Source organism: Pseudorca crassidens, chromosome 14 (genome assembly GCF_039906515.1).
Source record: "Pseudorca crassidens isolate mPseCra1 chromosome 14, mPseCra1.hap1, whole genome shotgun sequence".
Lineage (NCBI taxonomy): Eukaryota > Metazoa > Chordata > Mammalia > Artiodactyla > Delphinidae > Pseudorca > Pseudorca crassidens.
The window spans coordinates 52,407,651-52,434,595 of record NC_090309.1 but is presented as its reverse complement, the minus strand read 5'-3'; the positions used below and the strand labels follow the sequence as shown (position 1 = coordinate 52,434,595).

General features: G+C 43.7%; 1 protein-coding gene across 1 annotated transcript in view; it reads right to left on the bottom strand.

Moving 5' to 3' along the window:
* Window positions 1–15,784, bottom strand: part of LHCGR (luteinizing hormone/choriogonadotropin receptor) — a 59,207-nt gene extending 43,423 nt beyond the window's left edge. Inside the window, exons 1-2 of the mRNA XM_067703027.1 lie at window positions 15,618–15,784; window positions 862–933 (exon numbers count right to left, since the gene is read on the bottom strand). Of these exons, the coding sequence (XP_067559128.1) occupies window positions 862–933; window positions 15,618–15,784 (239 nt within the window). The remainder of the gene's footprint in view (window positions 1–861; window positions 934–15,617) is intronic.
* Window positions 15,785–26,945: the final 11,161 nt, after the last annotated feature.

Sequence of the window (26,945 nt, the reverse complement as noted above, 5' to 3'; positions counted from 1 at the left end):
AACTGACATTTACGTAACCTGCAGTGTATTTCCTATAATATGCACTAATTCTTAATGAATTATTTTTAATATCCTCCTTGCTTGCTTATACCCTAAAGAGCAATCAGAGGTTCCCCAAGGAACTAGGACTGATGATGCAGCGTCTCCTTTAGAGATGCAAATCTGCTTCCAAAGCCCAGAGGATTGTTAAGATGCTCTCTGGGAACTAAATGGCCTCTGAGGTCCTTTGACTCAGACTAACATTAAGGAGGATGCTGGAATACTGGACTCCTTTGAAAGTTCTCTTTCCACGTATGGGATCTTGTGTCCTAGAAGCTGACACAGGGATGTAGGATTGAAGTTAACATGTGACACAAATATGAGATCACATTGCATTATCAGGCTGCTTTACAATTTTGATAAATGCCTTTTATCAGTATGGCTATAGATACTGTGTTTTTGTGATACACTTATATTTTAGATACAAAGATAATCTTCTGATGCACAATGAACTTTCAACACATTTTCTTCTATGTAGGTGTGATCTAAAAATGTGACAGGAGGGAATAGCTGCTCTAGCAGAGGGAGAGTTTTTATGACTGAAATCTATCTTCTTTTCTACTTGAGTAATTTATCATCACTTATCAAAAGACATTCAGTTCACTGAAGCAACGTTAGTTATCTGGATTTTAATAACTCTTGAAAATCATACCTTTTCTTCAAAGGTCCCTGGGTATTATTTGTACTTTAAAGATAAAAATACTAGGGTTTCCTAAACACAATTCCTCTCCTAGAAAAATTATCCCCTTTCAACTATGTGTTCTCTGAGGGAAAAATTTATTCCAATTATAAATGTCTTTTGATATGCAGTATCTTACTTACATTTTTATGACCTCATTAAGTCCTCTGAAAGCTTGAGATGGGATTACTTTGATAGGGAGATAGGTGAGTGATCTAGAAAAGAAAAAAGGAGAGCCAAGAGCTTAAGATTTAAGATTGGGTGCCTTTTAAATTCATGAATAAAATGTGTGTGTGTGACTACAGAGTTCCAAATAGCTAGATTCAGGTTGAAAGTTCTAACTTATATCAATAAAGAGAGGCGCCATGACTCATTCTTGGTCTTTATCAAAGAGTGTGTAATTTTGTTTCGAAGATAGTGAACTTTGGGATCAGACCCAACCAGGTTCAAATCCCCACTCTCCTACTACCTGGCTATAGGACCCTGAGCATATTATTTACGTCCTCTGTTTCAATTTCTTCATCTATAAAATTGAAATAATAATTTCTATGTCACAGGGTTGTTATGATGGTTAATCAAGATAACCTGTATAAAGGATAGGGCTTGGCACCAAGTAAATAGTTAACACACAGTTTTAGAGTGGACTTATGGGCTTGTTGGGAGGATGGAAAAGAAGCTATCTTGGGTAGAGTGGAGAAATAGATGGTGAAATTACAATTGAAAACCAGGCAGGCAAGAGAAGGGAAGATTCACTAAGAACATGTTCCTATTTTGATCTTTACCACCTTCCCCAGGCAGCCTATTTTAATATTATCCCAACCAGACCACTTTGCTCCTGTGGTTCAATCAAGCGGGCCTCTCATGCCATTTGCGGGGAGTATCTATAGAGATTCCTTCAGGCACTTACTTATATCCAGAAGAACAATCTGAGTGTTCTTGAACTGAGATAAAAGTTACGCGTTACATAAAAGTTGAGCAAAGAGTGACTACTCAGCAAGAGCAAAACCAGAATAGGATGATAAAGGAAACTGGGGTTAAGATAACTCAGGAGAAAGCAACTGCAAGGCGTAGATGAATGTTCAACCAGTATTTATCAAGCATGTACAGTGATTCAAGGATTTGGCTCAAGGACTGGAAGAGAAGAGGGGAGTGGACCAGGACATTTCAGGAGGGACGTGAATATCAGGAATATGGAGAATAGAAGTGGGAGATGCTGCCTTGTTTTTCGTGTGTCTATGCAGCAGAGACTGGCTTAGCTGCTGGGGGAGAGCACCTCCACCATGAGGAGCATATTCAAATCAGTGAGCTGTCCTACAGTCCCAGAAGGGACTTGTAACGTGCTTGTAACGTGCTGTGGGAACTATGCACACCCACCTGTAACCTTATTTTATCCACTCAACAATGGTGTGAGGTGGGTATTTCCCTTCGATAGCAGAAGAAACTTGATCACAAGAGATTAAGTAACCTGGACAAGGTAACATGACCAAGCAGAGAGTCTCCAAATGTTCTTTACTGTGCAATACTGGCCTGAAGTGTATGATTCCTAACCCACTCTCTCTCTTTTTAAATTTTTTCCCCAACTTTATTGAGGGATAATTGACAAATATAATTGTATATATTTAAAGTGTACAACATGATGATTAGATGTATACCTACATTGTGGGATGATTATCAATATCAAGATAATTGACACATCTGTCACCTCAAGTAGTTAACTTTTTTTGTGTGTGGTAAGGATGCTTAAGATCTACTCAGCAACTTTCAAATATACAATGCCATATTCTTGACTATAGCCACCATGCTGTACATTAGATCCTCAGAACCTATTCTTCTTATAAGTGAAGGTTTGTACACTTTGACCTGTATCTCCCCATTTTCCCTTACCCCAGCCACTGGCAACCACCATTCTATTCTCTATTTCCGTGAAATTGGCTTTTTTTCGAGGTTCCACAGAGAAATGATACCATATAGTATTTGTCTTTCTCTGGCTTATTTCACTTAGCATAATGCCCTCCACTTCCATCCAGGTTGTTGCAAATGGCAAATTTTCTTCTTTTTATGTCTGAAAAATATTCTGTCGTGTGTGTGTGTGTGTGTGTGTGTGTATATATATATATATATATATATATATATATATATATATATATATACACATATATATATACCAAATTTTCTCCATCCATTCATCTGTCAAGTGACTTTAGGCTGTTTCCTTATTCTTGGCTATTATGAGTAATGCTGCAATGAACATGGGATGGAGATGTCTCTTAGAGATAGTGCTTTCGTTTCCTTTGGATGTATACCAGGTCACTCACTCTCTCAGTGAGCAAGGTGAAGGGCCATGAATTGGAACCTTGTTTCTCTTGAGAAGAGGCATGTCACACCCTTGCTATTCCTCCTGCAAAGCAGCTTACCAGCAGTTCCTCTCTAGGGCTAATGCAAACAAATTTCATTGCAGAAAAATGCTTTCACTCAACTGTCTCTTAGAGATGCTACAACCTAGAACAAGTAATCCAAACTTGCTCCTCTGATTTTATTCCTGAAGACAGTCCCACCAAGTACATCCTTCAGTACCCAAACTTATTTAACAGGGCATCCGAGAAGAACAGGGACTGTAGGGGGAGAAATCTTCCTATGATGGCATGTTTCCTTCCTATATTTCTTCAGCAATCATGTCTGCTTGGCTTACTGATTAAAAACACAGTTTTATTGCTGTCTGCACTGCCAAGTCAATAAATTTCCAGAAGAGAAAGCTGTATTCTGCTGTACCCCATGCAACATCAATAAAACTGACAGCCAAATTCTGATTCCAGAATCTTTATTGCTGGGGATAATGCAGTGCAGAACATATTTTGGAGAGTGTTTACATAAAAGCTTCAACTGAACCTTTCAGAGCTGTTTATTCATGTAAGTGGAGCCCAGAAGCTGGAGCCTCTCAGCAGGCACCCTCCTCCTCCAAAAAAGGAACACAGTGTGGCTCCCCGGAGAACAGTGTGGCTCAGGGAGGGTGCCTGAGTTTTTGATCGATGTAGGGATGAGGGATAAGGAGCAAAGGTTGGACAGAAGGGAGAGAAGCTGTAGATCATGCAAGGGCTGTCCCCGGTGACTGCAGAACAGCCCTGGTGCAAGATGAAATTTTGTAGAGTTGATGTTGACGCTTCAGAGCAGGAAAGGCAGCAGTGATGAGAGGGAAAATAGAGTTCCTACCATAAAAGAGGCACTGAGCAAACAGGAGGTAGCTTTATGGGTGTGGCTGGGACAAGAAAGAGGCCTGGGGGTCAGGGAATGGGGAGAGAGGTGGGGTGAGACAGGTGCACCAAGCTTTTCACAACAGAAGTATTCTCATGAAGTGATGTGGAGAACGTGCTTTTGTGAATCCCAAACTGTTTTCCCCACTGACTTATATTTTTATTTTAGAGGGATTGTGTATTCCTTTCTGATTCATCGCAGTGGGCGCAGTTACTGAGCATTCAAGCCGCTGTCTCCTGTATTTAAATGTTCACGTGGCCCATGATTTGTTAATAACCATTTGAATGTACTCCCTTTGAAGGTGATCCCTCCTCTGACGGATGCTTCTGTGATTCTTTCCATGAAGCCAGAAGCTCTTCGCAATGTGAACAATTGTCTCAATAACCCTGCAGTTCTACTCCTGTATATGTCCCAGAGAAATCTGCACACTGATACTCAAGGAAACATGCACAAGGATTTTCTTCACAGCCTTGTGGCATCAAGGGGTATTGAAGGCAACCTGAGTGTCCACTGCTGTGAGGGAGGGGGGCTAAAGTGTACACCTGCGAATGGGTCGCCAGTTAGGAGCGAGAGTGTAAAGGGGCACAGAGCAGCATGTGTGGGTCTTAGAATCATGGTGTTAAGAGAAACGACTAAGACATTAATGATATGTATACACGACACTACTTGCAGAATTAAAATACAGACACACCAAACACGAGCCATTGGAAAACATATAAACATACATCAGCATGGTTGCCTATGGTGAGTTGAGAGAAAGTGGGAGGAGGGAATAAAATGAATAACTAAAATGAGGGGACTTTGAATGACCCGCTGATTATGTTATTTGAAGGCAAAAGTAAGGTCAGCTTAACCCTCTGTACCTGAGAGACCAATGGAGAAGATAAAATTTTCGTTTTGATGTACTGAGTTCCCTCCTCCTTCTCTTCCCTTCCTCCTTCCTTCTTTCTTTCTTTTTTTTTTTTTGAAAGTTAGGTCTACATGAATTCTAAGAATTCTGTGAACTTCAGGAACTCTTCTGGAAAGGTCTAGTTAATATCATTTGATACAGAGCAGAAGCCAAGGTGAACTGAGGAAAAAGGGGCCGAAAGCAAGGACAGTCCAGCAGCTCTGTTGTCCAGTGTCAACAAAGGGAATGAAAGCTATGCATGGAGCAAAGAAACATAAGAGATTGACACTCCCAAACTATGCATCTCAGATGGGTGGTAGAGAACCAAGGTTACTGGGCAAATGTGAAGTTGAACTTGCAGAGTGGAGCGTTCTCTCTGCCTCTTGAATAGTCAGTGAGATGGCTGTGGAAGTATGTGGTGTGGAATCATGCAGTTACTTATATTTATTACAGTTCATAGTCCTTTTTATAGTTTTAAGCTTTGATTTTTAAATTAATTGATGATATAACACAGGCGATACCTGAATTATGGCCAAATTCTACCTTGGTCAAGAGCCTTTACCAGAGATGTTGAAGCAAATACTTAGACTGGATGACAAAGGCTGCCTTAGTTTCATCAGTTCTGGAAACTCCATCGACTCATGAATCCCACATACAAGTCCCCCAAACCTTCCAGTTATGTGTTAAAGTTGATGTAGCAGCAGTCTCTCTCCTTAGGACTGGAAGTAAGGACTCACCCTAGTTCTGGGATCTTGTGATCGGTCATGACCCTGGTGAAGTCCTGTGTCTTTCTGCATTGTCTACACTAGACCCGACACTACTTGGAGGGCAGGAGTGTGCCTGCAGTACCTTGAATCACACGGCCCCCGCCCCGTATTGGTACTTGTTTTGGCCTTGGTTGCTCACCCTGTAGCCTGCTCGGTCTCCCCAGAGTCCATCCAGGAGTGGAGCCTTTGCCTTCTCTTCTTGTCAATCACCAGATCCTGGTCCCTGTATTTTTCCCTCTGAGAAGACACTGCTGACCCAGAACAGTTCCTAGTTGCTATCTGGTTAGAATCAGTCAGGGCTTCCCTGATGGCGCAGTGGTTGAGAGTCTGCCTGACGATGCAGTGGACACGGGTTCGTGCCCCGGTCCGGGAAGATCCCACATGCCGCGGAGCGGCTGGGCCCGTGAGCCATGGCCGCTGAGCCTGCGCATCCGGAGCCTGTGCTCCGCAACGGGAGAGGCCACAACAGTGAGAGGCCCGCGTACCGCAAAAAAAAAAAAAAAGTTCAGTCAGTTGGAACTCTCCCATTGGAAAGTTCAATTTGCATGACTTCTCCAAGACAGCCTTTCCAGAGCACCCAAGAAGCTTGGGGAGTTTACGAATTATTGATATAATGTAAACCAAGATTTTTCAATAAGACTCCCTGGATGATGGATTTTCCAAGTCATTTGTGCAACAACTAAATTAAAAATATAAAGCCTCAGAGGAGAATGGTAAACACATCTTAGCACTTACTCAAAACCCATTTAAAGTTTTCTAAAGACACAAAGCAAAGTAACCCAGTCTTTACCCCCAAACTAGAATTCTTCTAGCAATAATATAACATGACAAGAATAACTCTGGTAAATAAAACTACATGTTGAATTCTCCCCAGGGAAGGTCTGCGTTTTGTGTAATGATTTCTCAAAAATATTTTTTAGAAGCAGAGAATATTATGTTGTCAGGGCAGTGACATTGCAGATATGCTCCAGGAAACTCTTTCATTACAAGCTTCTGTTTGCAGACACATTTTTTTTGGTGAGCCTGTAAAAGCTGGTTGCAACTGATATACTACATACTTTTTGCTTTCTTTTTTTTTTTTTGTGGTACGCGGGCCTCTCACTGTTGTGGCCTCTCCCGTTGCAGAGCACAGGCTCCGGATGCGCAGGCTCAGCGGCCATGGCTCACGGGCCCAGCTGCTCCGCGGCACATGGGATCTTCCCGGACCGGGGCACGAATCCATGTCCCCTGCATCGGCAGGTGGACTCTCAACCACTGCACCACCAGGGAAGCCCTACATACTTTTAATTAACTTGATGGAATGGGTCTGAATTGCCTGAAATTACTGGCATGTGCACCTTCACTTTTCACTAACTCCTCAACTCTGGTAGACACTGATTTGTGTGGGTGCCTGGTTCAAAAATGCCCCTTCTCTGGAAGCATCTCACTGCTGGTTGCAATAGGGTGGAAGCATCTCATTGACTGTGCTTCTGTCTCAGGAGTAGGGTGTGGAGCCATCAGATTCTCTCTCTCAGGAGTTTAAACTTGTAATAGATGGGAGGAATCTTTGGAGCTGATTCATTGTAAAGGTGGAATCTACAGAAAAGTGCCCTGACCTCTTGCCGCTAAAACGCCATATTCTCTCTGGATCTTGCTCACATCCTTCTACCTCTTTATTCTTCTGTTAAATTAATCTCTTATGATTAAATTTGTCAGAGATGATTTCTGGTGCTTGCAAATGAGAAAAGCCTTAACCAGAGACCCACCCAAGCTTTCCAGGGGGAAGTCATCCACTCTTCCATTGATGATCCGTAACACAGACGGGGCACGTGCCTGGTGGTCAGTGAGAGAGCAGAAGGCTTTGAATAGTGCTTCCCTGGTGGCCTCTCTAAGCTGGTGTCAAAGGCCGGGAGGGAGCTTATGGGATAAGCATGTTAGCCCAGTTGCCCCTGTAGAGAGTGTGGCTTAAAGAACTACAGCTCAAATAATACCTCCACCAAGGTATCTTTGTTACTCTGGCTAGAAGGGATAGCTCCCTTCTCTAAACTCTCAGCAGCCTTTGTTTATAACCATCATCTGGCTTTTCTCACCTTCTGCATTTCGCTGCCGTCATCTGAGAACTAGTCCTCTCTCTCCTATGGCTGGAAGACTGTAAGCTCTTGGAGGGCAGGGCGGTGTCTACGGATCCTGCACATTGTCCTGTACATTTCAGTATGTAGCTCCTGAGCGGTCAGCGTGTCTGACCTGAAGGTTTTCTATGTGTCCAGACGGAAGTTTAGGGATGCGGAGTGGGGAAAGGACCCAGAATAGGCTCGTACGCTCTAGCTGGACAGATAGGACTGACCCAATTGAATGATAGAAAACAGGGTATAATCAGGTGTTAAGTGGCATGTTTGAGGGGCAGCTCAGCCTGGGCTGAAAAAACTAGCATATCAGACTCCAGGCAGTAATGAGCTCTGCTATTTTGGGATTCTAACTTATTCACCTTCCAGGTTGAGAAGACCTAGTGGGTCATTTTCTCTAATTAACACCCTACAGGAACAAGACTATTCCATCAGGCCCCTTGGATGATAGATATTTACTGTTCAACCTCATATATGGGCTGCGGGTTCTTCAGGACTTCTCTGCATCACCAGATTGTTACAATAATACTTTGTAGTTATGGGAAACCTTTATTTCCGAGTATTTTGGGCCCTGCTGTCTTGTTTATCTTCACCACAGTCAGCCCCACTCAGGGGCAAGAATCATCACGCCCCTTTTACAGACAGCACAGAGGTTTTAACGCTGACCTGAGCCCACAGTGCACATTAGGGAAAGAGGGACCTGGTGCTAGAACTCGCGTCTGCAGGTCTTTGTCCTGTTGAGCAATTCAGATAATCTGGGGACTGTGTTGGACCCTGGCCTGTCGTACCAGGGCATCTCCACCCCTGCGGCCTCAGAAATGCTGTCCGCTGATGCTCGTGAGGTAGAATTATGAACCTAGGAGTCACCTCATTTTATCAGCGTCAAGGACAAATTTAACAGCAGCAAAGGATAAAGCCTTCATTCTGAGAGTTGAGTTTTACTTGTAAATTGGACTTTTCTGAATTTGGCCCAGGTGGCATTAAAAAGCTGTGTGGTTCAGGGCCACACAGAGAGCAGCTGTGAGTGGTTTGCTGGCTGGGACGGGGTGGCATCTCCCTGGGAGGCAGAAGCTGAGAGTAAATGAGGACCATGTGGAGAAGCTGCTAGAAGCTGCCCACGGAGTTAGGAAGCCCACCTGACTGGTGGGTGGGATTATTTTAATTGCCTTCTTAAAAAAAAGAGCTGGTGCAAAATTTGCTAAAATCTGCATTAAATGTGATTTTTCACACACCAAGGGGAGCTGCCAGCACAGAACACATATGCTCCCGTGGAGCCAGCCCTCTTGGGTCTGGAAGTGAGCAGCAGGGCCTCTCTCCACCACCATGACTCAACTGGCTTTAAAATCCCATGTGTAAGATCAAAATTACACAAGGCCAAGACACCGTCTGGTGCAGCCAACCTGGGAGATTGTATTTTGGAAAGAAAGCTTTTGTGCCTCATTTCAAGACATGAAAAGAAGCCAAATTGAGGAGCTTGGGAAGAAGATAGAGGTGGGTAAAGGCACAGAACCGGAGCCCTGAATTAATCTGACGTACTGCCTTTGTTTTTTGCTGTATTGGGTCTTCATTGCTGTGCGTGGACTTTCTCTAGTTGCGGCGAGCAGGGGCTACTCATCATTGTGGTGCACGTGCTTCTCATTGTGGTGGCCTCTCATTGCGGAGCACAGGCTGTAGACGTGTGGGCTTCAGCAGTTGTGGCGCATGGGCCCAGAAGTTGTGGCTCATGGCCTGTAGAGCACAGGCTCAGTAGTTGTGGTGCATGGGCTTCGCTGCTCCGCAGCATGTGGGATCTTCGCGGACCAGGGCTCGAACCCGTGTCCCCTGCACTGGCAGGTGGACTCTTAACCACTGCACCACCACGGAAGTCCCTGACATACTGCTTTTGAAATTAAAAAAAAAAGAATAATGTAGAAAAAAATCCAAGGAATTATTGCTCTCCAGAGGGGAGCTGGGTCCAACGACAAAGGGATCCGTGTGTGAAGATTTTTGGCTCTACACTTCCATTGAGATTTTGGGAACTCTGTTGCTTGCTTTTTAGTGTCCTGCTAGGGGTCACCATTCACTTTCCCCAAAAGGATGATTTTTAAACTAATAAAATCTGGCCCTTGCAAAGCTTCCCCCAGGGAGTCTGTTTATAGGCACAGCCAGGTTGAAGAATTGTCTTGAAGGTAATAGCTGGGAGAGCTGAGTCAGAACTGAGGTTCAAGATCAACCTCTACCTTGGGTCTTTGTTTTTTTTTGCTGTTGTTGGTTATTTTTGGTTTGTTTTTGTGGGAGTAGGGTAGGAAGGTGGGACATGAGCTTTCAGAATTCCAAGGTTTTGTTTTTGTTTTTGTTTTGTCTGGTTCAGCTTCAGGGAAGCTGTAGGTAGGGCCAAGCTGTCCTACTTGTAAGAGTTTGGTAGGCTTCCCTCTATCCTGTGGACTCTTACCTGGTGTCCTGGACGGGAACCAATAGATCTCAATTCAGGCTGCTTTGGTGGTTGTTTTGTTTTGTTTTAATGGACCCTGGGCTGAGCATTGATTTTTCTCTAATAAGTAAGTTAAAACAAATTAACAACAAACAGTAGAACAATCTATGGAATTGTTGGGCTGTACTAATGTAGGTAAGCTTCTAGTCTTGCTTCTCTGGATGGCCCTTTCAAAGGAGAGACTGGGAGGTCTGCAAATCTGGGACCTGGATGTTGACTCCCTCTGCTACTCATAGCACCTCATCACCTCCCCATTTTCTAGGATGGAGATTTTTAAGTGACATTTAGGTGTGGTACCTGCTAACTAACATACATACTTCCTTTTTGCATTGGTTAATTGTTCCTATTCAGCTCTCCACTCAGTTTGATCATCATGTAGTTCGATAGACACTTTAATCATACTACCTGTGAAATTTTGGGAATCCTGAGTTGACTAAGACCTCTTCAGGTGCTTCTCACTTTGGCACAATGATTCAAAACCATGGTGGGGTGAGGTGGGGACTCCCCCACCCCTTGCCCCAACACACACACATGCCAGGGGCGTTTGGCAAATGTCTAAAGACATTTTCGGTTGGCATCATTTGGGAGGGCAGTGCTACTGGCATATAGTGGGTGGAGGCCAGGGATGCTGCTAAACACCGTACAGTATATGGAACAGCCCCCAACAGCAAATGATTATCTGGCCCCAAATGACAATTGTGTTGAGGCTGAGAAACCCTGCTGTTGCAGAGGAGGTACACATGGAATAAATAGTTACGTTATGTGGGGTGTATGCAAAAGTAGATGTAAGTACAAGGTATCAAAGCAAGTATGTGTGTGTGGGAGAGAGGGGACATTGGGGAAAGCTTGTTGGAAGTGACTCCAAATCATGATTTTTACTTAATGCCTTTGTAATCAACTGTCCAAGAATGACTTTGAAAGTTTATTAGTTGAGATTAGTTTATTAGTTAAGATTAGTTTATTAGTTCCTACATATTAGGAATTTTTTTTTCTTTTTGAACAACTCTCTGGGTAATTTAATCAAATATTTCTGATGACTTTATATCTTCCCTTACCAAAAAATTTCTCCAAAGAACGAGGGAGAGGTATAAAAAGGGAAGGATCCATTCAACCGTATTCTTTGCTTCTCAGTAGGGAAATGTCTAGCCTACTCTCACCTGTGTTTTTCTTCCACCTGGACTCTCCTTCCCTTCTCTCCTTCAAGGTTTAGCCTCATAACCCTGGTCCATGACACCTTCGCTTGGAGATTTCAGTCCACAGTGACCGATCTATTTCCTGCATTCCTTACAGCCTCGTTGCCTCTCTCTTCCTACCTACACGTCTCTTGGGTGTGGGTGTGTTTCCACCTAGATTGTGGGCTTCTCAAGGGCAGGGACCATGCCCTCCATTGGTACATCCTTCTACAACATAGAACACCATTCTGGATCCTGATTTATTCTCAAGGTAGGAGAAGGAGAAAGACATTCAGGAAAGATGTCAGAAAATTAACATCTTCCTGTGACACTGGACTGACGGATACAGCACATTTTATCCTTCCAAAGTCTCTGGACTGTGTCTTATAATAAAGTCTAAAAGTTTAATCTCTGTTTAGTAGGCACAGCATGCAAAAAATAAATTGCTATTATTATTATTAGCATTTTCTTACTAACAGATTTTTCAGAAGCTGTTTCCATACCAAGCAGATCAACCTTTCTGTTGTCATAGAGACAAAGATCTTTATATAACCATGGGCAAGGTGAGATTTTTTCTTCCCTCTCCCTCCTTCGACTTGTCTGGAACTAATAACAAAAGGAAAAGGACATTTTTTAAATTAATTATTTTCTTTTACTTTTTTTTTTCTCCAATTAAAATGAGTGAATACATGGGAGGCTTTTTTTTTCTTTTTTGTATCATATTTTAGATTTTAAATACCTAAGGTTTTAATAAAATATTATTGGGCTGGAAAGATCTGAACAATTGAACAATGCCATTTTCAAAATTTGCAAGCAGTGGGCTTATCAATCATAAGCAATTATTATCCATTTTCCTTTTTTTTTTTTAACCAAATAGTGGACTTTAGATGGAAGTCTTATAAGGCAGGACTACCAAGGCCTGAAATGATTAAAACATGAACCAACATCTACTGAGGGGCCAGTGATGAATTTTAAGGTGCTCTGTGGTACTCACCTCCTCTGAGCCCCAGAATTGAGAAATCTACCCTTCTCTCTGCAGAATCAGACCCTGTGGATAACAGTGCAAGACCACATCCCTCTTATCCCTTATCTCATAATTTCAGCTCTCTTCTTTTTATGAACTCCTAATAACTTGTTATTCATGGCATTTTCTATCTTGTAATTACTGTTTACCACTTCATTCATTCATCGTCAAGAAAAGAGGATTTAAACAGAACCCATTCACTTTTTCTTTCCTTTGCCTCAATGTTAAGTTATACCTTCATCCATCTGTCTTCTTCTGCCAGAGCTCAGAAGTATCCCTCTCTTTTAAGATGAACCCTTCCCCTCTGATCTGACACTGATGTCTTCCTCCCACTCCCGTGGGCATCTTATACCATCATCCCTTGTGTCTTCAATCTGTCCTTCTCCATGGATTCCTTCCTCTACTCCTTTTTTTGAAGACAAAACAAAACAAACAAAACAAAAAATTCTTTCTTAATCTTGTTTATTTTTCCATATCTCAGACTTTGAAGTTTTAATCTGATCACAGCTGCCTTTTGCAATAAATAGGTACTGGGTGTGTGTGTGTGTCAGGGGTGTTGGAGGGGATGGAGAAGAGAAGTGTCTGGCACAAAGAAGTTTAAAACATGCTCCCTGCTTTCCAGAAGATTATATCCTCCATGGAGGAATACCTTGATTCTCAAACTTTAACATGCATCAGAATCACCTGGGGAGCTTGTTAAAATACAGATTGCTGGACTACACCTTCAGAGTTTCTGATGCAGAAACTGGGGCCTGAGAGTATGCATTTCTAACATTTTCCAGGTGGTACTTATGCTGCTGGTATGAAGAACATGGCCTTAAAGAAACTACCCTCCTATTCGTTCTATGCATCCTCTTGTCATACGGACGTTGAAGTCACCTTATCGTGCTGAAAAACTTATCCCCTTTTGGCTTTTATAGGCTCCACCTCCATAGGCTTCTCCCTTGAAGGATGAGGTCATCTCTCAATTATCTGCTCCTTGGGAAGCCTGACTTTGTGCGGGCCAGAGCGCGTGCTGACCTAAGGGGTTTAAATGTCTAGGAGGAGATGCTGCTGGTGTGCATGCCAAGATAATGCATGTGAAGGGAGGGAGTCAGGGATTCTCTAGAATCCCACAGGAATGTTCAGAGCCTGGACAGCTGGCTTCTTTTGGGGAGTGGGACTAACCAGCCTCAGCACGCCAGCAGTACTTATTTTGTACCTGTTTCCCACTTCCGTCCCCAAACCTAGTTAACCCTGTAAAATCTTTCTGAGGTGTTCGAGGCTTCTTTAAAGTGTGCCGTGGGGGCAGTGAGAGAATTTGTTTCTGTTTTAGTCTTTTCACTTCAGCCTACTCCAGGGAAGAGGTACTACTCTCCTGAGGCCAGTGTGGGTGTGGCAGCAGGAATTGTTGAGAGACCTCAGTGAAAAGCTGAATCTGAAAGGGGCTGGGACTTGCCTCACCCATGCCTGCCTCACCCATGCCTGTCTCCTGGTAGAAACCAGGAGGTTTTCTAACTCAGTGCCAATTTGGAGAAGCTGAGAATTTTTTTTTCTTCTCTTTTTTAAGGAAGGGGTAATTTTCTTACAAAAACTAGCAAATATAAAAAGATAGCAGGTGAAGTCCTGTCTTTGCGACTCAATAGCTGTGGGACCTTGGGTTGATTTTTCCAACTCTTTGGATCTCAGGTTCTTATAACCTGTATGATAAGTACCAGGTGAGTGAGAAAGGCCCAGTGTTAGTGGCACAATCATCCTTAAGAGCAAGATGGGAGGCTTGTCAGGGAAGGACAAGGGCTGGGACTCGGAAGGCAGCTTCTATGGGTTTATTGATTGATTGAAACAAATTCTATTAGCGTGGTCCTCACCCTCAGGGAATTGAGCTGACAAGATAATTAATGCAAACCAATTAATATAAGCCCCTCAACCTTTAAACTGTATCTCTCAACCACAAATATTCCCCAAAGGCCACTAACTGTCCCAGAGGAGAATCTCAGCCCTTCAGGAGGGTGGAGGAATTCCCTCCATCAAGCAAGCTCCTGACAGACTGCTGGGAGCCCAAGGACATGGGGCGGGGGGATCTCTTTCCTCCCCCAGCATGGAATTCCATCACATCTAACGGTTAGAACATAACCAACACCTCTACCAGCCTGGTGCCTTTTGGACACTTTTATAGTCGTCTTCTTTTTTTTTCTTTCCTTTTCTCTTTTAACAACGTTATCAACATGTAATTTATATACTCTAAAATTCACCCATTTTAATTGTACATTGCGATGGTTTTTAGTATGTTCATGGAGTTGTGCAACCATAACCACCATCTAATTTTAGATAATTTTCATCACCACAAAAAGCAACAGGCATTAGCAGTCACTGGGCCTTCACTCCAACCTGATGGCTACTCATCTCCTTTCTGTCTATCTGGACATTTCATAGAAATAGAACCATATGATATGTGGTACCTTTTCCCGAAAAAGTGTCTGGTGACACTCAGATACGCTAGTATCGAAGACCGCTCTCTCCTCTATACCCCATCACTACAGCCGCCAGCTTCCTCCACCTGCCTGCCAGTGTATACAGCTCCCTAAGGGGTGGTGGTGTGCCAGAGCTGGAACTCAAGGCCTCACATCGAGTCGGCAACCAGATTGAAATGCAAGTACATCTGATCAGACAACCAGGCTGAAATGCAAGTACATCTGGGGCTGGGGTGGAGCGATGACTTGTATGCTCACTAAAGTGTAGGGGAGCACTGGTTGGGGGATGCGCCAGCCAGCAGTCCCCATTGAGTGACCAGGTCACGCCTGGACACTGGGCCCCAGCGCCCCATTCCTAGAGGAACATAGGGTAAACAGAGCACACAGTAACCTTCGCCATCCTGGCTGGCCCAAGGCTCAAAGAACACGCAAGACTTCTCCGGGCAGAGATAGCTGCTGACTGAGGAGCATGACACCCCGTCCGCTTCCAGCAGCTGCAGGGAGCGAAGCCATCCCGTGTGGCCTCTGGGCAGTTCCACGCCCCTGGCCGTGGCCCCAACCAGGGTGAAAGAGAGGGCCTGGGGCCATCTGGGGCTGGAGGGTGCTCGGGACCCCAACCCCAGGTGTGGCGGGGCGTGGCAAAGACGCCAAACTTGGGCTAATCACCCTGAGAGGTGGTGCAGCGTCTTTCTCCTAGCATCCAGGGGACCAAAGAGCAGGGAGGCAAGGCGGCCGGAGCGAGCGAGGGTGCCGGGGCGGGGGCGCCGCGTACTCACAGTCGGCTGAGGCCGGCCCGCGGGCCGGGGCAGCGCAGGGCGCCGTCGGGCGGGCAGCTGCAAGGCTCGGGGCAGGGCTCCCCGCGCAGCGCCCGGGGCAGCGGCGGCGGCGGCGGCAGCAGCAGGAGCAGCAACAGCGGCCGCAGCGCGGGGGACCACCGCCCCATGGCCGGGAGCCTGAGCGCGGGCTCCTGCGGCTGGGCCAGTGCCCGGGACAGCCCGGGAGCGCGGCCCGCGCCCCTCTCCCCGCCCACTGGCCTGCCCTCCGGCTCCTCCCGCGCCGGCCCGCCCCTGCTCCCCCCATCCCCGACGGCGCCCCCGCTTACGAGTCTCCTCTCTGCCTCGACCCAGGACAGTGGCCTGAGGGACCCCATCACCTCCTCTCTGCTGCGTTCCCCAGCCTGGCCTCTGCATCTCCAAATGGTCCTAGTTACAGGAGGTAGCGTGTGGAAGTGGTGAATGCTTTGGATGCGGGAAGAGGTGGGGAGTTCTGAATTCTCGTCCTGGCTCTGCTGTAACTATGAGTGTGAAGTTGAGCGAGTTGTGTTCCTTTCCCGAATCTCTCTTATTACATATGTGAGAGGGACGGACTGATGATACTCGATACCAACCCTGGCTGCTTCAGAAGGGGTGAAAGACGCTCCTCCTCCACTCTTTCATTCTCAGCCCCCAAATCCTTTCCCACTCTCTCCCAGCAACTCCTTCAGGCTATGGGTAATCTCTGTCCTCCCAACAACCCCGGTAATTTTTCTCTTGGTAGTAACCACTTTCCTCCTAACAGTAGTGATTTGAGCATGTTCTCTACCTTCACTATAGACTGTGAGGTCCTAGAAAGCAAAGTCCAGTTCAGATTTATTTTTATATTTCTGGCTTCTACATGGTAAGTCCTCAATAAAGATGTGTTGAATGAATGAAACTGTTATAATAATGTACAGCGGCCGCTGCAATGGGAGGCCCAGGATAGGCTAGACCCTGTGACAGGTTCTCTTCCTCACATCACGTCTAAGTTTCACCATAAACTAGAAGGGTGTTTGCAACGAGAAAAATGATGTCCTGAGAGGTTACGTGACTTCTGCGAAATCACAGAGCTCTTAAATCACTAGTGGAAACCTGTTTGAACTCATGTCTCTCACTCACTTTGTCTTACCTATGAAAAAAATTAATATATGATTTACATACCAAGGACTCGAAAAGGAGACAAATTTTATGGTTAACCACGGGGATGCAAAATTTCCCCTATTTAATTTCGTCATTAAAACACTTTTCCTTTCCTTCTTCCAAGGACTCTGTTTGGATTCTGGAAAGAGGTGGACTTTGAGAGCTGGGAAGGTGTCTAAGACTGTACAGACAGGAAGTAAAAGAACAGAGTTCCTTCTTTTTGTTTTGAAGCTAACTCTCAAGGTCAGACCAGCTAAGTCACCAGTCTGTAGTGTCTTGTGAGTCTCTTGCCTGAGGAAGGTAGTTTTTTTTTTTTTTTTTTTTTGCGGTACGCGGGCCTCTCACTGTTGTGGCCTCTCCTGTTGGCGGAGCACAGGCTCCGGATGCACAGGCCCAGCGGCCATGGCTCACGGGCTCAGCCACTCTGCGGCATGTGGGAATCTTCCCGGACCGGGGCACGAACCCGTGTCCACTGCATCGGCAGGCGGAACTCTCAACCACTGCGCCACCAGGGAAGCCCAGATTTTTTTTTTTTAATTAAAAAAAAATCATATGGCTTTGGCCACATTGTGCTAGATGGCATTAAAAAAAAAAACAACAAAGCTTTTGTCTATAATATTGTCTTTCTTCTCTGGATCTCTCTCTTCTACTGTTTACCTGATCTCCTCACCCTTTCATACCACTGTATATGCTATTCACTCACCTGGAATGATTTTCTCTTCCTTTCCCATATTCCATTAGGTAAACTCCTGGTTGTCCTTCAAAACTCAGCCCAAAGTCATTTCCACTGTACTGCCTTCCTGGACCCAACCTAGCTGAGTAATTGTGCCCATAGCACTTGATTTTATGGCCTGTAATATAACACTCTGTAATTATCGCTTTAGTTTTGCTCCCCCCTTACTATTCATCTTAGTATTGCTAGGACATGTTTCTAGCTCCTAATAGGTGCTCAGTATATATCTGTTGAATAACAAGATGAATAAATGAAACCCAAGCACAGATCTATATATAGATGCTTGGTAAATCATCTGAGATGAGCTTAACAGACTTGCTTGATTAATTCTCAACCACTATGGATCTATCTGGATAAGTATCAAGTAATTACTCATCACTACTTTGAGGTCACGTTTTCTTTCCTCTTTTAATTTGTCATATTTTGGTAAGGGAGTTGGGATAGCACTGGCTTTTCAAACGTTTCCACCATGTAGCATGAAGTGCAGGAGGGAAGGAATGAATAACTCAAGGTGGCCGAGTGGCATTTATTCCAAGTCTTACGTTTTATGTGGCTTTTTCTTTTTACTTCATAGCATTTCTGTTATATAAAATGAACCATTGTTCTCACTCATCCCTGAAGAACCATTTGATTCTGTGCTTGGATATCCTTGGGGGCTACTTATACTCCAGTAGGAGAAGTTTTGGGCAGTCAGGATATCTTGACCATCATCAATAGTGTGACTTTGGTCTTCAGTTTCCTTATCTGTAGGAGGAGGGGTTGGAGTCCACGATCCCTAAGGCTTTTCTAGCTCTAAAATGCAAGGACTTTGTGTATTATTAATGCACTTATTGTATCGGAAGTAGAAGGAGTTGAATTGTTTACATTGATTTCTTATTGCTTGTCTTGGATTGGAAATCAAATCCTGTTTATGAAGAGGTGAAGTTGTTTATTTGGAAGAAAACTCACAACTGTAATGAATTTTCATAAAATTTTTCTATCTATGAGTAATTTCAGTTGGATCTTAATCATCACGTCAGTTCTTGCAATGTACCTATTATAACAAAATCATATGGAATTGTTTGCTATAATCACAAAAGTTTGTTACAATGGAACTTACCTATCCTACTCATTAATATGTGACCTATTTAGAGTGAATATTTTTAAACCTGAAGGACTTCTGAGTCATATAACTATGCTTATAGTTGCTTTTGTCACAGAACTGCAAAAGAGCATGACCCACAAGGATTGCTAATTATATTTTGCTGACAAACTAAAGTTCATGGAATTCATAAGAAGTTTATTCTACCTTAGAGATATAAAAATATCTGACACCACAACTCAGAAATCCTAATAGAGCTCTCCAGAATTCTAGAACAGAGCTTCTCATATTGTAGGGTACAGAAGTATCATTTGGGAAGCTTTAAAAACAAAGATTCCTGGGACACCCTCTCTAAAGAGATTCTGAATTAATTGGTATGGGGTGGGGTCCAGGAGTCTGCATTTTAACAAGCACCCCATGGAATTTTGATGCACGGGATTGCCAGAGCACAACTGGCGAAACACTAAAATGGAAATTCTAGAATTACTTTTGCTTTGGGAAGACAAAGTTCAAGAATCTTTTTGAAGGACTCTGAGTGAAGCCTAAGAATTGGGATGCACTGTCAAAGAAACCTGGTGTATACAAGCACATGCATAAAATAGCATTGTGTGTGTCTGTGTGTGTGTGTGTGTTTACAAAAGTGCTCAATTGGTTGTAATGCTGAAGCTTTTCCTTTTAAGTAGCAATCAGTTTACTTACTTTAAGTTTTTTCTTTTCTGGTGGGAGTGAGCAATTTTACAAGATCATGGATCCTGTTTTTCTTCATGTCTTACTAGATCAAAACTCAACAGCACTTGATGTCACACTAAGACATTGGAGTTGGAAGAAGCCAGCAAAGTAATAAAAAAAACCCCTCAAGTACAAGGCAAGATTCTGTGCTTCTGAACACATGCCCTATGAGTACCATAACTGATACATCTTCCTCTTAAAAGCAGTGGTTTTACCTTTTCCTCAGAAGAAATGTGAATGTAAGTGCAGAGGAAGAAAAAATGTGTAAGGAAAGAAAGAAAAAATAGAGTTATGCCTGTCAGTTGTCTACTTTTGCCACTTGGAACAAAAAACAAAACAAAGAAAATAAAAAAAGATGATCCCTGAAAGTTACATTCTGATATTTCATGCAACTTCTCTGTTGCCTGCTTGAAAATTTCATCCATGGTGTGGAAGCAGAGATGTGGTCAGCTGTGTGCCACCTCCAACGTGGCCCTGGGGTTCCTGTGGGCCTTGAGAGGAACTCAACGCTACAGGCTGATGGACACCTGGGCCCTGGTCCTAGGAGTGGGTCTGGAAATGGAGGGCGAAGGCTGGTCTGGGGCATGAGATTCCTTCTGCAACGCTGACAGAGAGAGAGAGAGAGCTAGAGAAGGGGGCTTGCCTTTTTGGTTATGTTGCCGGAAGGCTGTGAATGAATTGGGGGCTGCTGTCCTCCTTGTCTCCTGGAAAAAGCCTGTCTGTTCTGGCAGTGACTAAAGCTACTGAGAGAAAAACAGAGATGAGAGACACATTGGGAGACAGACCAGAGGCCAGCACCTCCCTTGGACTTGCCAATGTAATGAGCCAATACATCACCTCTTGCTTAAAAGCAAATTGAAATTGAATCTCACTCATTTGCAACCAGAATTCCTAATCTCCACTATCAGCCTTGCTGTGACCTTTATTCTGTCTACCTCCTTCACCCCTTCTCAGCTGGGAAAGAAATAGGACTTTTCTATTCTTATATCTGTCATAGGACTCATCACAAACACAGTGAATTTTTCCCCTTTGCACTGGCAGCATTTATCACAGTGCTTCTGGGAATAAAGGAGTGGAGTCAGTGAATGAACAAATGAATGAATGATAAATGAGTGAACAAAGAGGTAGTGACATAGAACCATATTATTCTTTCTAGAGAAGCTGCATTTTGCTAAAGAATTCACAAAACATTCTTTGCATTTGAGGCAATGCCTCCTAGCAAACGGAGACCTTGGTTTAGAAATAAAATCTCAAGCTAAAATATTAGCTAGAGCCAATACAAGGAAAGAGAGAAAACTTTCTGAAATGGTGAAATAAATCCACAAGGAAACAGGATTTGATTTTTTTTTTAAACATCTTTATTGGAGTATAATTGCTTTACAATGGTGTGTTAGTTTCTGCTTTATAACAAAGTGAATCAGCTATACATATACATATATCCCCATATCTCCTCCCTCTTGCAGGGTTTGATTTTTAAAAGCATATATAGCATTAATCAAAGTGTGTACCACAGGATACTGGTTGCCTGCCATGCTCATTGACAATATTTAGGGAAAATGTGTCAAAGTTCAAGAAATTTGGGAAAAATTGGGTTAAAAAAGTTAAATAAGGTTCTTTACTAGACAATTTCTCAGAACTTTTAACATGCACTCTGAATCTCCAAGAGGGCCATAGCGTATGGCCCTGTGACTTTGGGACATGTTTTGAGAATACGGATTTGGGAAAACAGGTTGAGAAAACTGAGTTATTCACAAATGTTCAGGCACTTGACTTTTAGGGCAAAGAACTCTTTCACTGAACTAGAAGCCAGAGCTGACCTTAGCATGGATATAGCCCACTAATGTGTGGCTTTGGTGGTGAAAGGCAAGGTTGCCTGGATCCCTCTCTGAGTATTCCATCCTCTGAGTATTTTTAGATACTCAAGATCTAGAAATCCCAATGTTATCAATACGTTATTTGAGGCTAAGCACTGCTTTCCCAGGTCCCCTTTAAAAATGAAAATACAGCACAGGGTGAGAGCATATTGATTCGATTGTATCTTCACCTGAATTATTAATTTTTAGAATACTTTTTGAAGTCCATGTGTATGTCGAGTTTAGGAGGTAGACGCCCTTTGCCAGCACAGAGGGAAGAGCTCGCAGAAAGCTTCCTCCCGTGAGAGCTGTGTCAGGACCCCGGTCTGTGATCTGCCTTCAGATGCATTTAAAACACAGAGATCAGGGCCTGGAGAGTGAAGAAAACCTCTGTTTTCCTCCCGGCTGCTTTGTGTGGAGGCAGCGGCCCTCTCCCCTCACCCTACTGCTCTCATCCTGTCCTGGGCGGGCATGGTGACGGGCTGTCAGGCCTGCTGAGAGAGCCCCTTGCTGGGTGCGGCTCTATTAGAGATGCACGGAGAGCCGTACCATCTGTCTGCCTACTGCTGATCATATCTGTCACATTGAGTTATGCTTTCCGGACATGATGTGGCATGCAGACAAACAGAAAGGCCAGTCATTACCCTAGGGTCTGCAAGGCCTTTATCAAAAGGCGAATCTCCTTCAAAGATTAGTTTGGAAATAGCCGTGAGTACTGAACGGTGCACGTGGGGCCCATGGACTGGAAGAATGGTGGTCCTGTTTTCATCACAAGGGAATGTAGCAGGTGCTGACTTGCAACAGTGCTGAGGGGGCCTGTGAGAGAGGGGCCATGCTGGAAGATGAGGAGTGCTATTAGGATGTGTGGAGTTTGAGGTGACATCAGGCTGGAGAGACCCAGGAGGTGGCTGAACCTCACTGGTGCGGAGCAAGGGAAACAGTGAAATGGGAGAGACAGACTTGGGTTTTCTACATCAGTGGTTGTCAAGTTCTTAGAATCACTTCTGGGAAGTTGCTTAAGAGGCAGATGCAGGGAGATTCTGCTTCTGTACATTGGCATCAGGATAGGAAATGTGCGTTTTAAAAGTATCTCAAGTGACTTTTTTTGGAGAAGGGACCCCATTCTACCCTCTGAGAAACACTGCTCCAGAGTGATTAATGAAACCCTGGGAGAGATTGCTAGAAGAGAAAAGCCGTGGGCTCAGGACGGCATGGCAGGCAGGATACCTACCAGGAAGGAGGAGGAATCAAAGGAGCTATCAGGGGCTTCCCTGGTGGCGCAGAGGTTGAGAGTCCGCCTGCCAATGCAGGGGACACGGGTTCGTGCCCTGGTCCGGAAAGATCCCACATGCCACGGAGCGGCTGGGCCCGTGAGCCATGGCCGCTGAGCCTGCATGTCCGGAGCTTGTGCTCCGCAACGGGAGAGGCCACAACAGTGAGAGGCCCCCGTACCGCAAAAAAAAAAAAAAAAAAAGGAGCTGTCAGAGCCGGCTGTGCAGCAGAGAATAGACTATCCATGCAGGAAACGAGACAAATGATAGACAAACACAAAGTAAATTTTTTTCTTCCTTGAATTTAAAGCTACAAAAATTAAAGAAAATCCTGTGTATGACTTTACTTCTACTAACTAGCCAAGAGAAATGTCAGTTACAGGAAACACCAAATGGTAGAGAAATAACTGTAAAACAAATACACTCATGTGTTGAAAATGGTTTAAGCCTTTTGGAAAGCAATGTGGTAACTCCCATCCAGATCTAGGCATATGTGTATGCTCCTCAATCCAGTGACCCTAGAACTGAGGATTTTCCAAAGAAAATAATTGAACAGACTAAAAATGCCATGAGAATGGAGATGCTCATTATGGTCCATTCCACATGACACATTTGAAATAAACTGAATATTCAGCAGTATTACAGTGATTTAAAGAAATTATGATTCATTTAATCAATGTAGTATGCAGTAACAAAATAATTTGAGAGACATAGGAAAGTTGAATGTGTTAAAAAAGTCAGAATACAAAGTAATATTTACACTGTAAATCCAATAAGGTAAACATATTCCTTTGAGGAGAAAAACAACGGAGAGTCATTTTCTGTCCTAATCCTACACCTCCAAGTCAGCTCAGGACATCATGTACTGTATACCCGGTAATCCATAAACCAAAACACAGATACCAGTTGGTGTTAGATGTTTCTCACATGGCCAAGATAGCTCTGCAAACATCCTGCCCCTCCCCTCTCGCTAGCTTCATTATTGGTTTGGTTTCCAACTCTTCCTTCCCACTCTTGCCTCTTTATACAAGCTTAGGATGCCACGTCTGACCCTCCTCACTTTATATTAGCATGTGGCTTCTTCCACTCCTGACTTTCATCTTCCCCTCAGACCCTGCTGTGACTGGCTGTCCCAGTGTCAGACCACCTCAGGTACTAACACCCATTTCAACAGTCCTTTAATGTGTTTAAGTTTTTACTTTACAAAAATCACATCAAAGTAATGTTCTTGCTAAAACTATCCCAATGGCTTTAAACAGCTAATATGGAAACATATAATACTTTCTCATATTCCTCCCCCATCCACAGCCCTGGCATTTGCTTCCTTTCTAATTAACTGCTGTGTATTTTATTCTCTTTATTTTTGCTGTGTGATTTAATCGTCTATCGTGTAACAAATTACCACAAACTAAGCAGCCTAAAACGACACATATTTGTTATTGCACAGTTGCTGTGGGTCAGGAGTTTGGGCACGGCTTAGTTAGTAGAGAGTGGGCAGGATCTGGGAGAGGAGATGCTGGCCTAATTTCTCTGGATACAGACTTTCAATGGATAGAGCTGGGGTTTTTTTGTTGTTTTTTGAAATTTATTATTTATTTTTGCTGTGTTGGGTCTTCGTTTCTGTGCAGGGGCTTTCTCTAGTTGTGGCAAGCGGGCCACTCTTCATCGTGGTGCGCGGGCCTCTCACTGTCGCGGCTTCTCTTGTTGCGGAGCACAGGCTCCAGACGCGCAGGCTCAGTAGTTGTGGCTCACGGGCCCAGTAGCTCCGCGGCATGTGGGATCCTCCCAGACCAGGGCTCGAACCCGTGTCCCCTGCATTAGCAAGCAGATTCTCAACCACTGCGCCACCAGGGAAGCCCCTGGATAGAGCTGTTTTTAGCCCCACATTTTACCCCCTTCACCTTCTGCAATAAGCTGCAACTCCAAGTCCTGAGCCTTTCTGGATCTGCTGGTGGAATTGGCTCAATGCCTGTCAGCTTTCCGTTCCACTGAGTTTTGGGTCACACTGCTTACAGTAGCTACTGCTCCTCTGTCTGCTTGTTATCTTCCAAATATTTGTTGAAATCTTTCACCTGCAGTTATGCATTAGTCTGGGTCCTCCAAGAGGCAGATTTCAAGATAATATTAAATGTGCAAAGATTTTATTAGAGAACTGCCTTTGTGAGAGAATGTGGGGAAGGAGCCAGAAAAGGCTGAGAGAGCATGAGACTGAGATGAGAATGAAGGAGAGGAGGGAGGAAGGCTGGGCGGAGCGTCCCGGACCACAGTGCAGTGTAAGGCCGTTCAGCAAGGCTGGTAGGAGTCCTTGAGCCAAAGCTGGCTGTTGGAAGAGTCTTGAGTCTCCCGGGAATGGGCTTGCCTTAGTTCCTTGCCATGCTCAGTCACTGGTAGGGAGCAATCTCAGGGAAGCATGTCTTGGGCCCAAACTCAGCCGTGGATTATAGGTAAGTTTCAGAGCACAGCAGCAGGGGGCCCTTCGTCAATTACACTCCAGTAGATGGAGGCCTGAGGAGTCTCATGGCTGCCACAAATTATTTCTTCTCTCATTCCCTTTATCCTTTGGATGATTCCTTTTTGGGGGGAGTAGCGTGGCTGTGTTTGAAAAAAAATCCTCACTATATTTTAGTGGCATCTAAGGAAGGAAAGAAAATAGATGGTATAGTTCTATGTTCATTTTATCAATCGGTTGAACTAATTTTCTCTAAAACTTATTTAATATATTTGTACTTTAAAAAAAAGTTTAAAAGAAGGAGGAAAACGTGGTCAGAAGTGTCATAGGCAGAAAGCTGGAGGAGGATGGAGACAGAGAAAAGGCTGTGTGATGTGTGCTAACTAGGAAGTTGCTCATGGGTGAACTTACTGCTGGTTCCACAGCTGGGGGGTGGTGAAAGTCAGCTTGAAAGAGACTGAGGAGTGAGTAGGTGTAGACAAGTCTGTCAAGAAGTCTGGTGGTGAAGGGAAGGAGAAGAAGAGTTAACCTAGGGGTGAGCTGGGTAGAGGAAAGGGAGATCCTAACAGGTTCATTAGTAGATATAAAGAGCCAGAATGCGGGGGAGAGATAGAGGATGCAAATAAGAAAGGACATTATGAACAGGGTCTAAGAGGAGGCAGGGGAGGGGATGGGATCAAGAACGCACGTGGATGGCTAGTTCAGAAAACAGGAGAGATGCTTCTCCCAGAGAGATAGGAGCAAAGGAGGGAGGGAGGTGCAGACGTAAAGAAATGTTTCAGTGTTTTATCAGTTAGGATTGCTTTTAGTTGCAAGAAGCAGAAACTTGACTACTGTGGTTATGTAAGTAGGGATTTATGTGATAGGCAGTTCAGAGCAAGTATGGCAGCAATAAGATGCTGCCAAGGACTCAGGATCCTTCCATCTTTCTGCTCCATCTTACTCTGTGAATGAATGAATGAATGAGCAAAATATTGGGAGATAACTATAATATTCCCATTGGGTCTTTTCTCATTTACTGTTTAACCCATTAATTGAATCATGGAAAACATTTTCCAAGGAATAAATATTACTTATACAGATCCCTAAGAAAAAAACGCTTTTCTCTTTCAGTGAAAACAGTGTGAATGATCAAACTGTGATTTGTTTAGATAATCTGATATGTTAACAAACTGAATATCACATTACTTTAAAAAATATGTAAATGAGGTAGGGACATGAAAAAAATCTAGATTCTGTGATGTTAAGTATTGAAAATAAAACCTTAATATGGGTACATTGATAGCAATTATGAGAAATTGTATCTGTACAGTATTAAAGCAAGGAGAGACCATTATATCTTGACACTAGTTTAGGTTTTATGGTAAAGAAGGCTGGAAATTTTCTTTTTTTCCCCCCCAGTTTTGTTGACAGACATCATTGTATAAAGTTAAGGTGTACAGCTAAATGGTTTCACTTACATGCATAATGAAATGATTATCACAGTAAGTTTGGTTAGCATCCATCTTCTCATATGGATATAATAAAAAGAAAAAGCAAAAACAAAAGAGAAAAGAATTTTTTTATTATGATGAGAGCTCTTAGGATTTGCTCTCTTACCCACTTTCCTGTATGTCATGCAGCAGTGTTAGCTGTAGTCATCAGGTTGTACATTACATCCTTAGTACTTATTTATCTCATAACTGGAAGTTTGTACCTTTTGACCACCTTCCTCCAATCTGCCCTCCACCACCCCTGCTGCCCCTCTGGTAACCATAAATCTGATCTCTTTTTCTGAGTTTGGTTTTTTTTTTTTTAAGATTTCACATACAAATGAGATCATACAGTATTTGTCTTTCTCTGTCTGACTTATTTCACTTAGTACAATGCCCTCAAGTTTCATCCATGTTATGGAAATGGCAGGATTTCCTTGTTTTCCTATGGCTGAATAATTTTCTATTTTATACATACATATAATAAATATAAATATATAAATGTGATTATATATGACATTTTCTTTATCCATTCATCCATCAATGGACACTTAGGTTACTTCCATGTCTTGGCTATTGTAA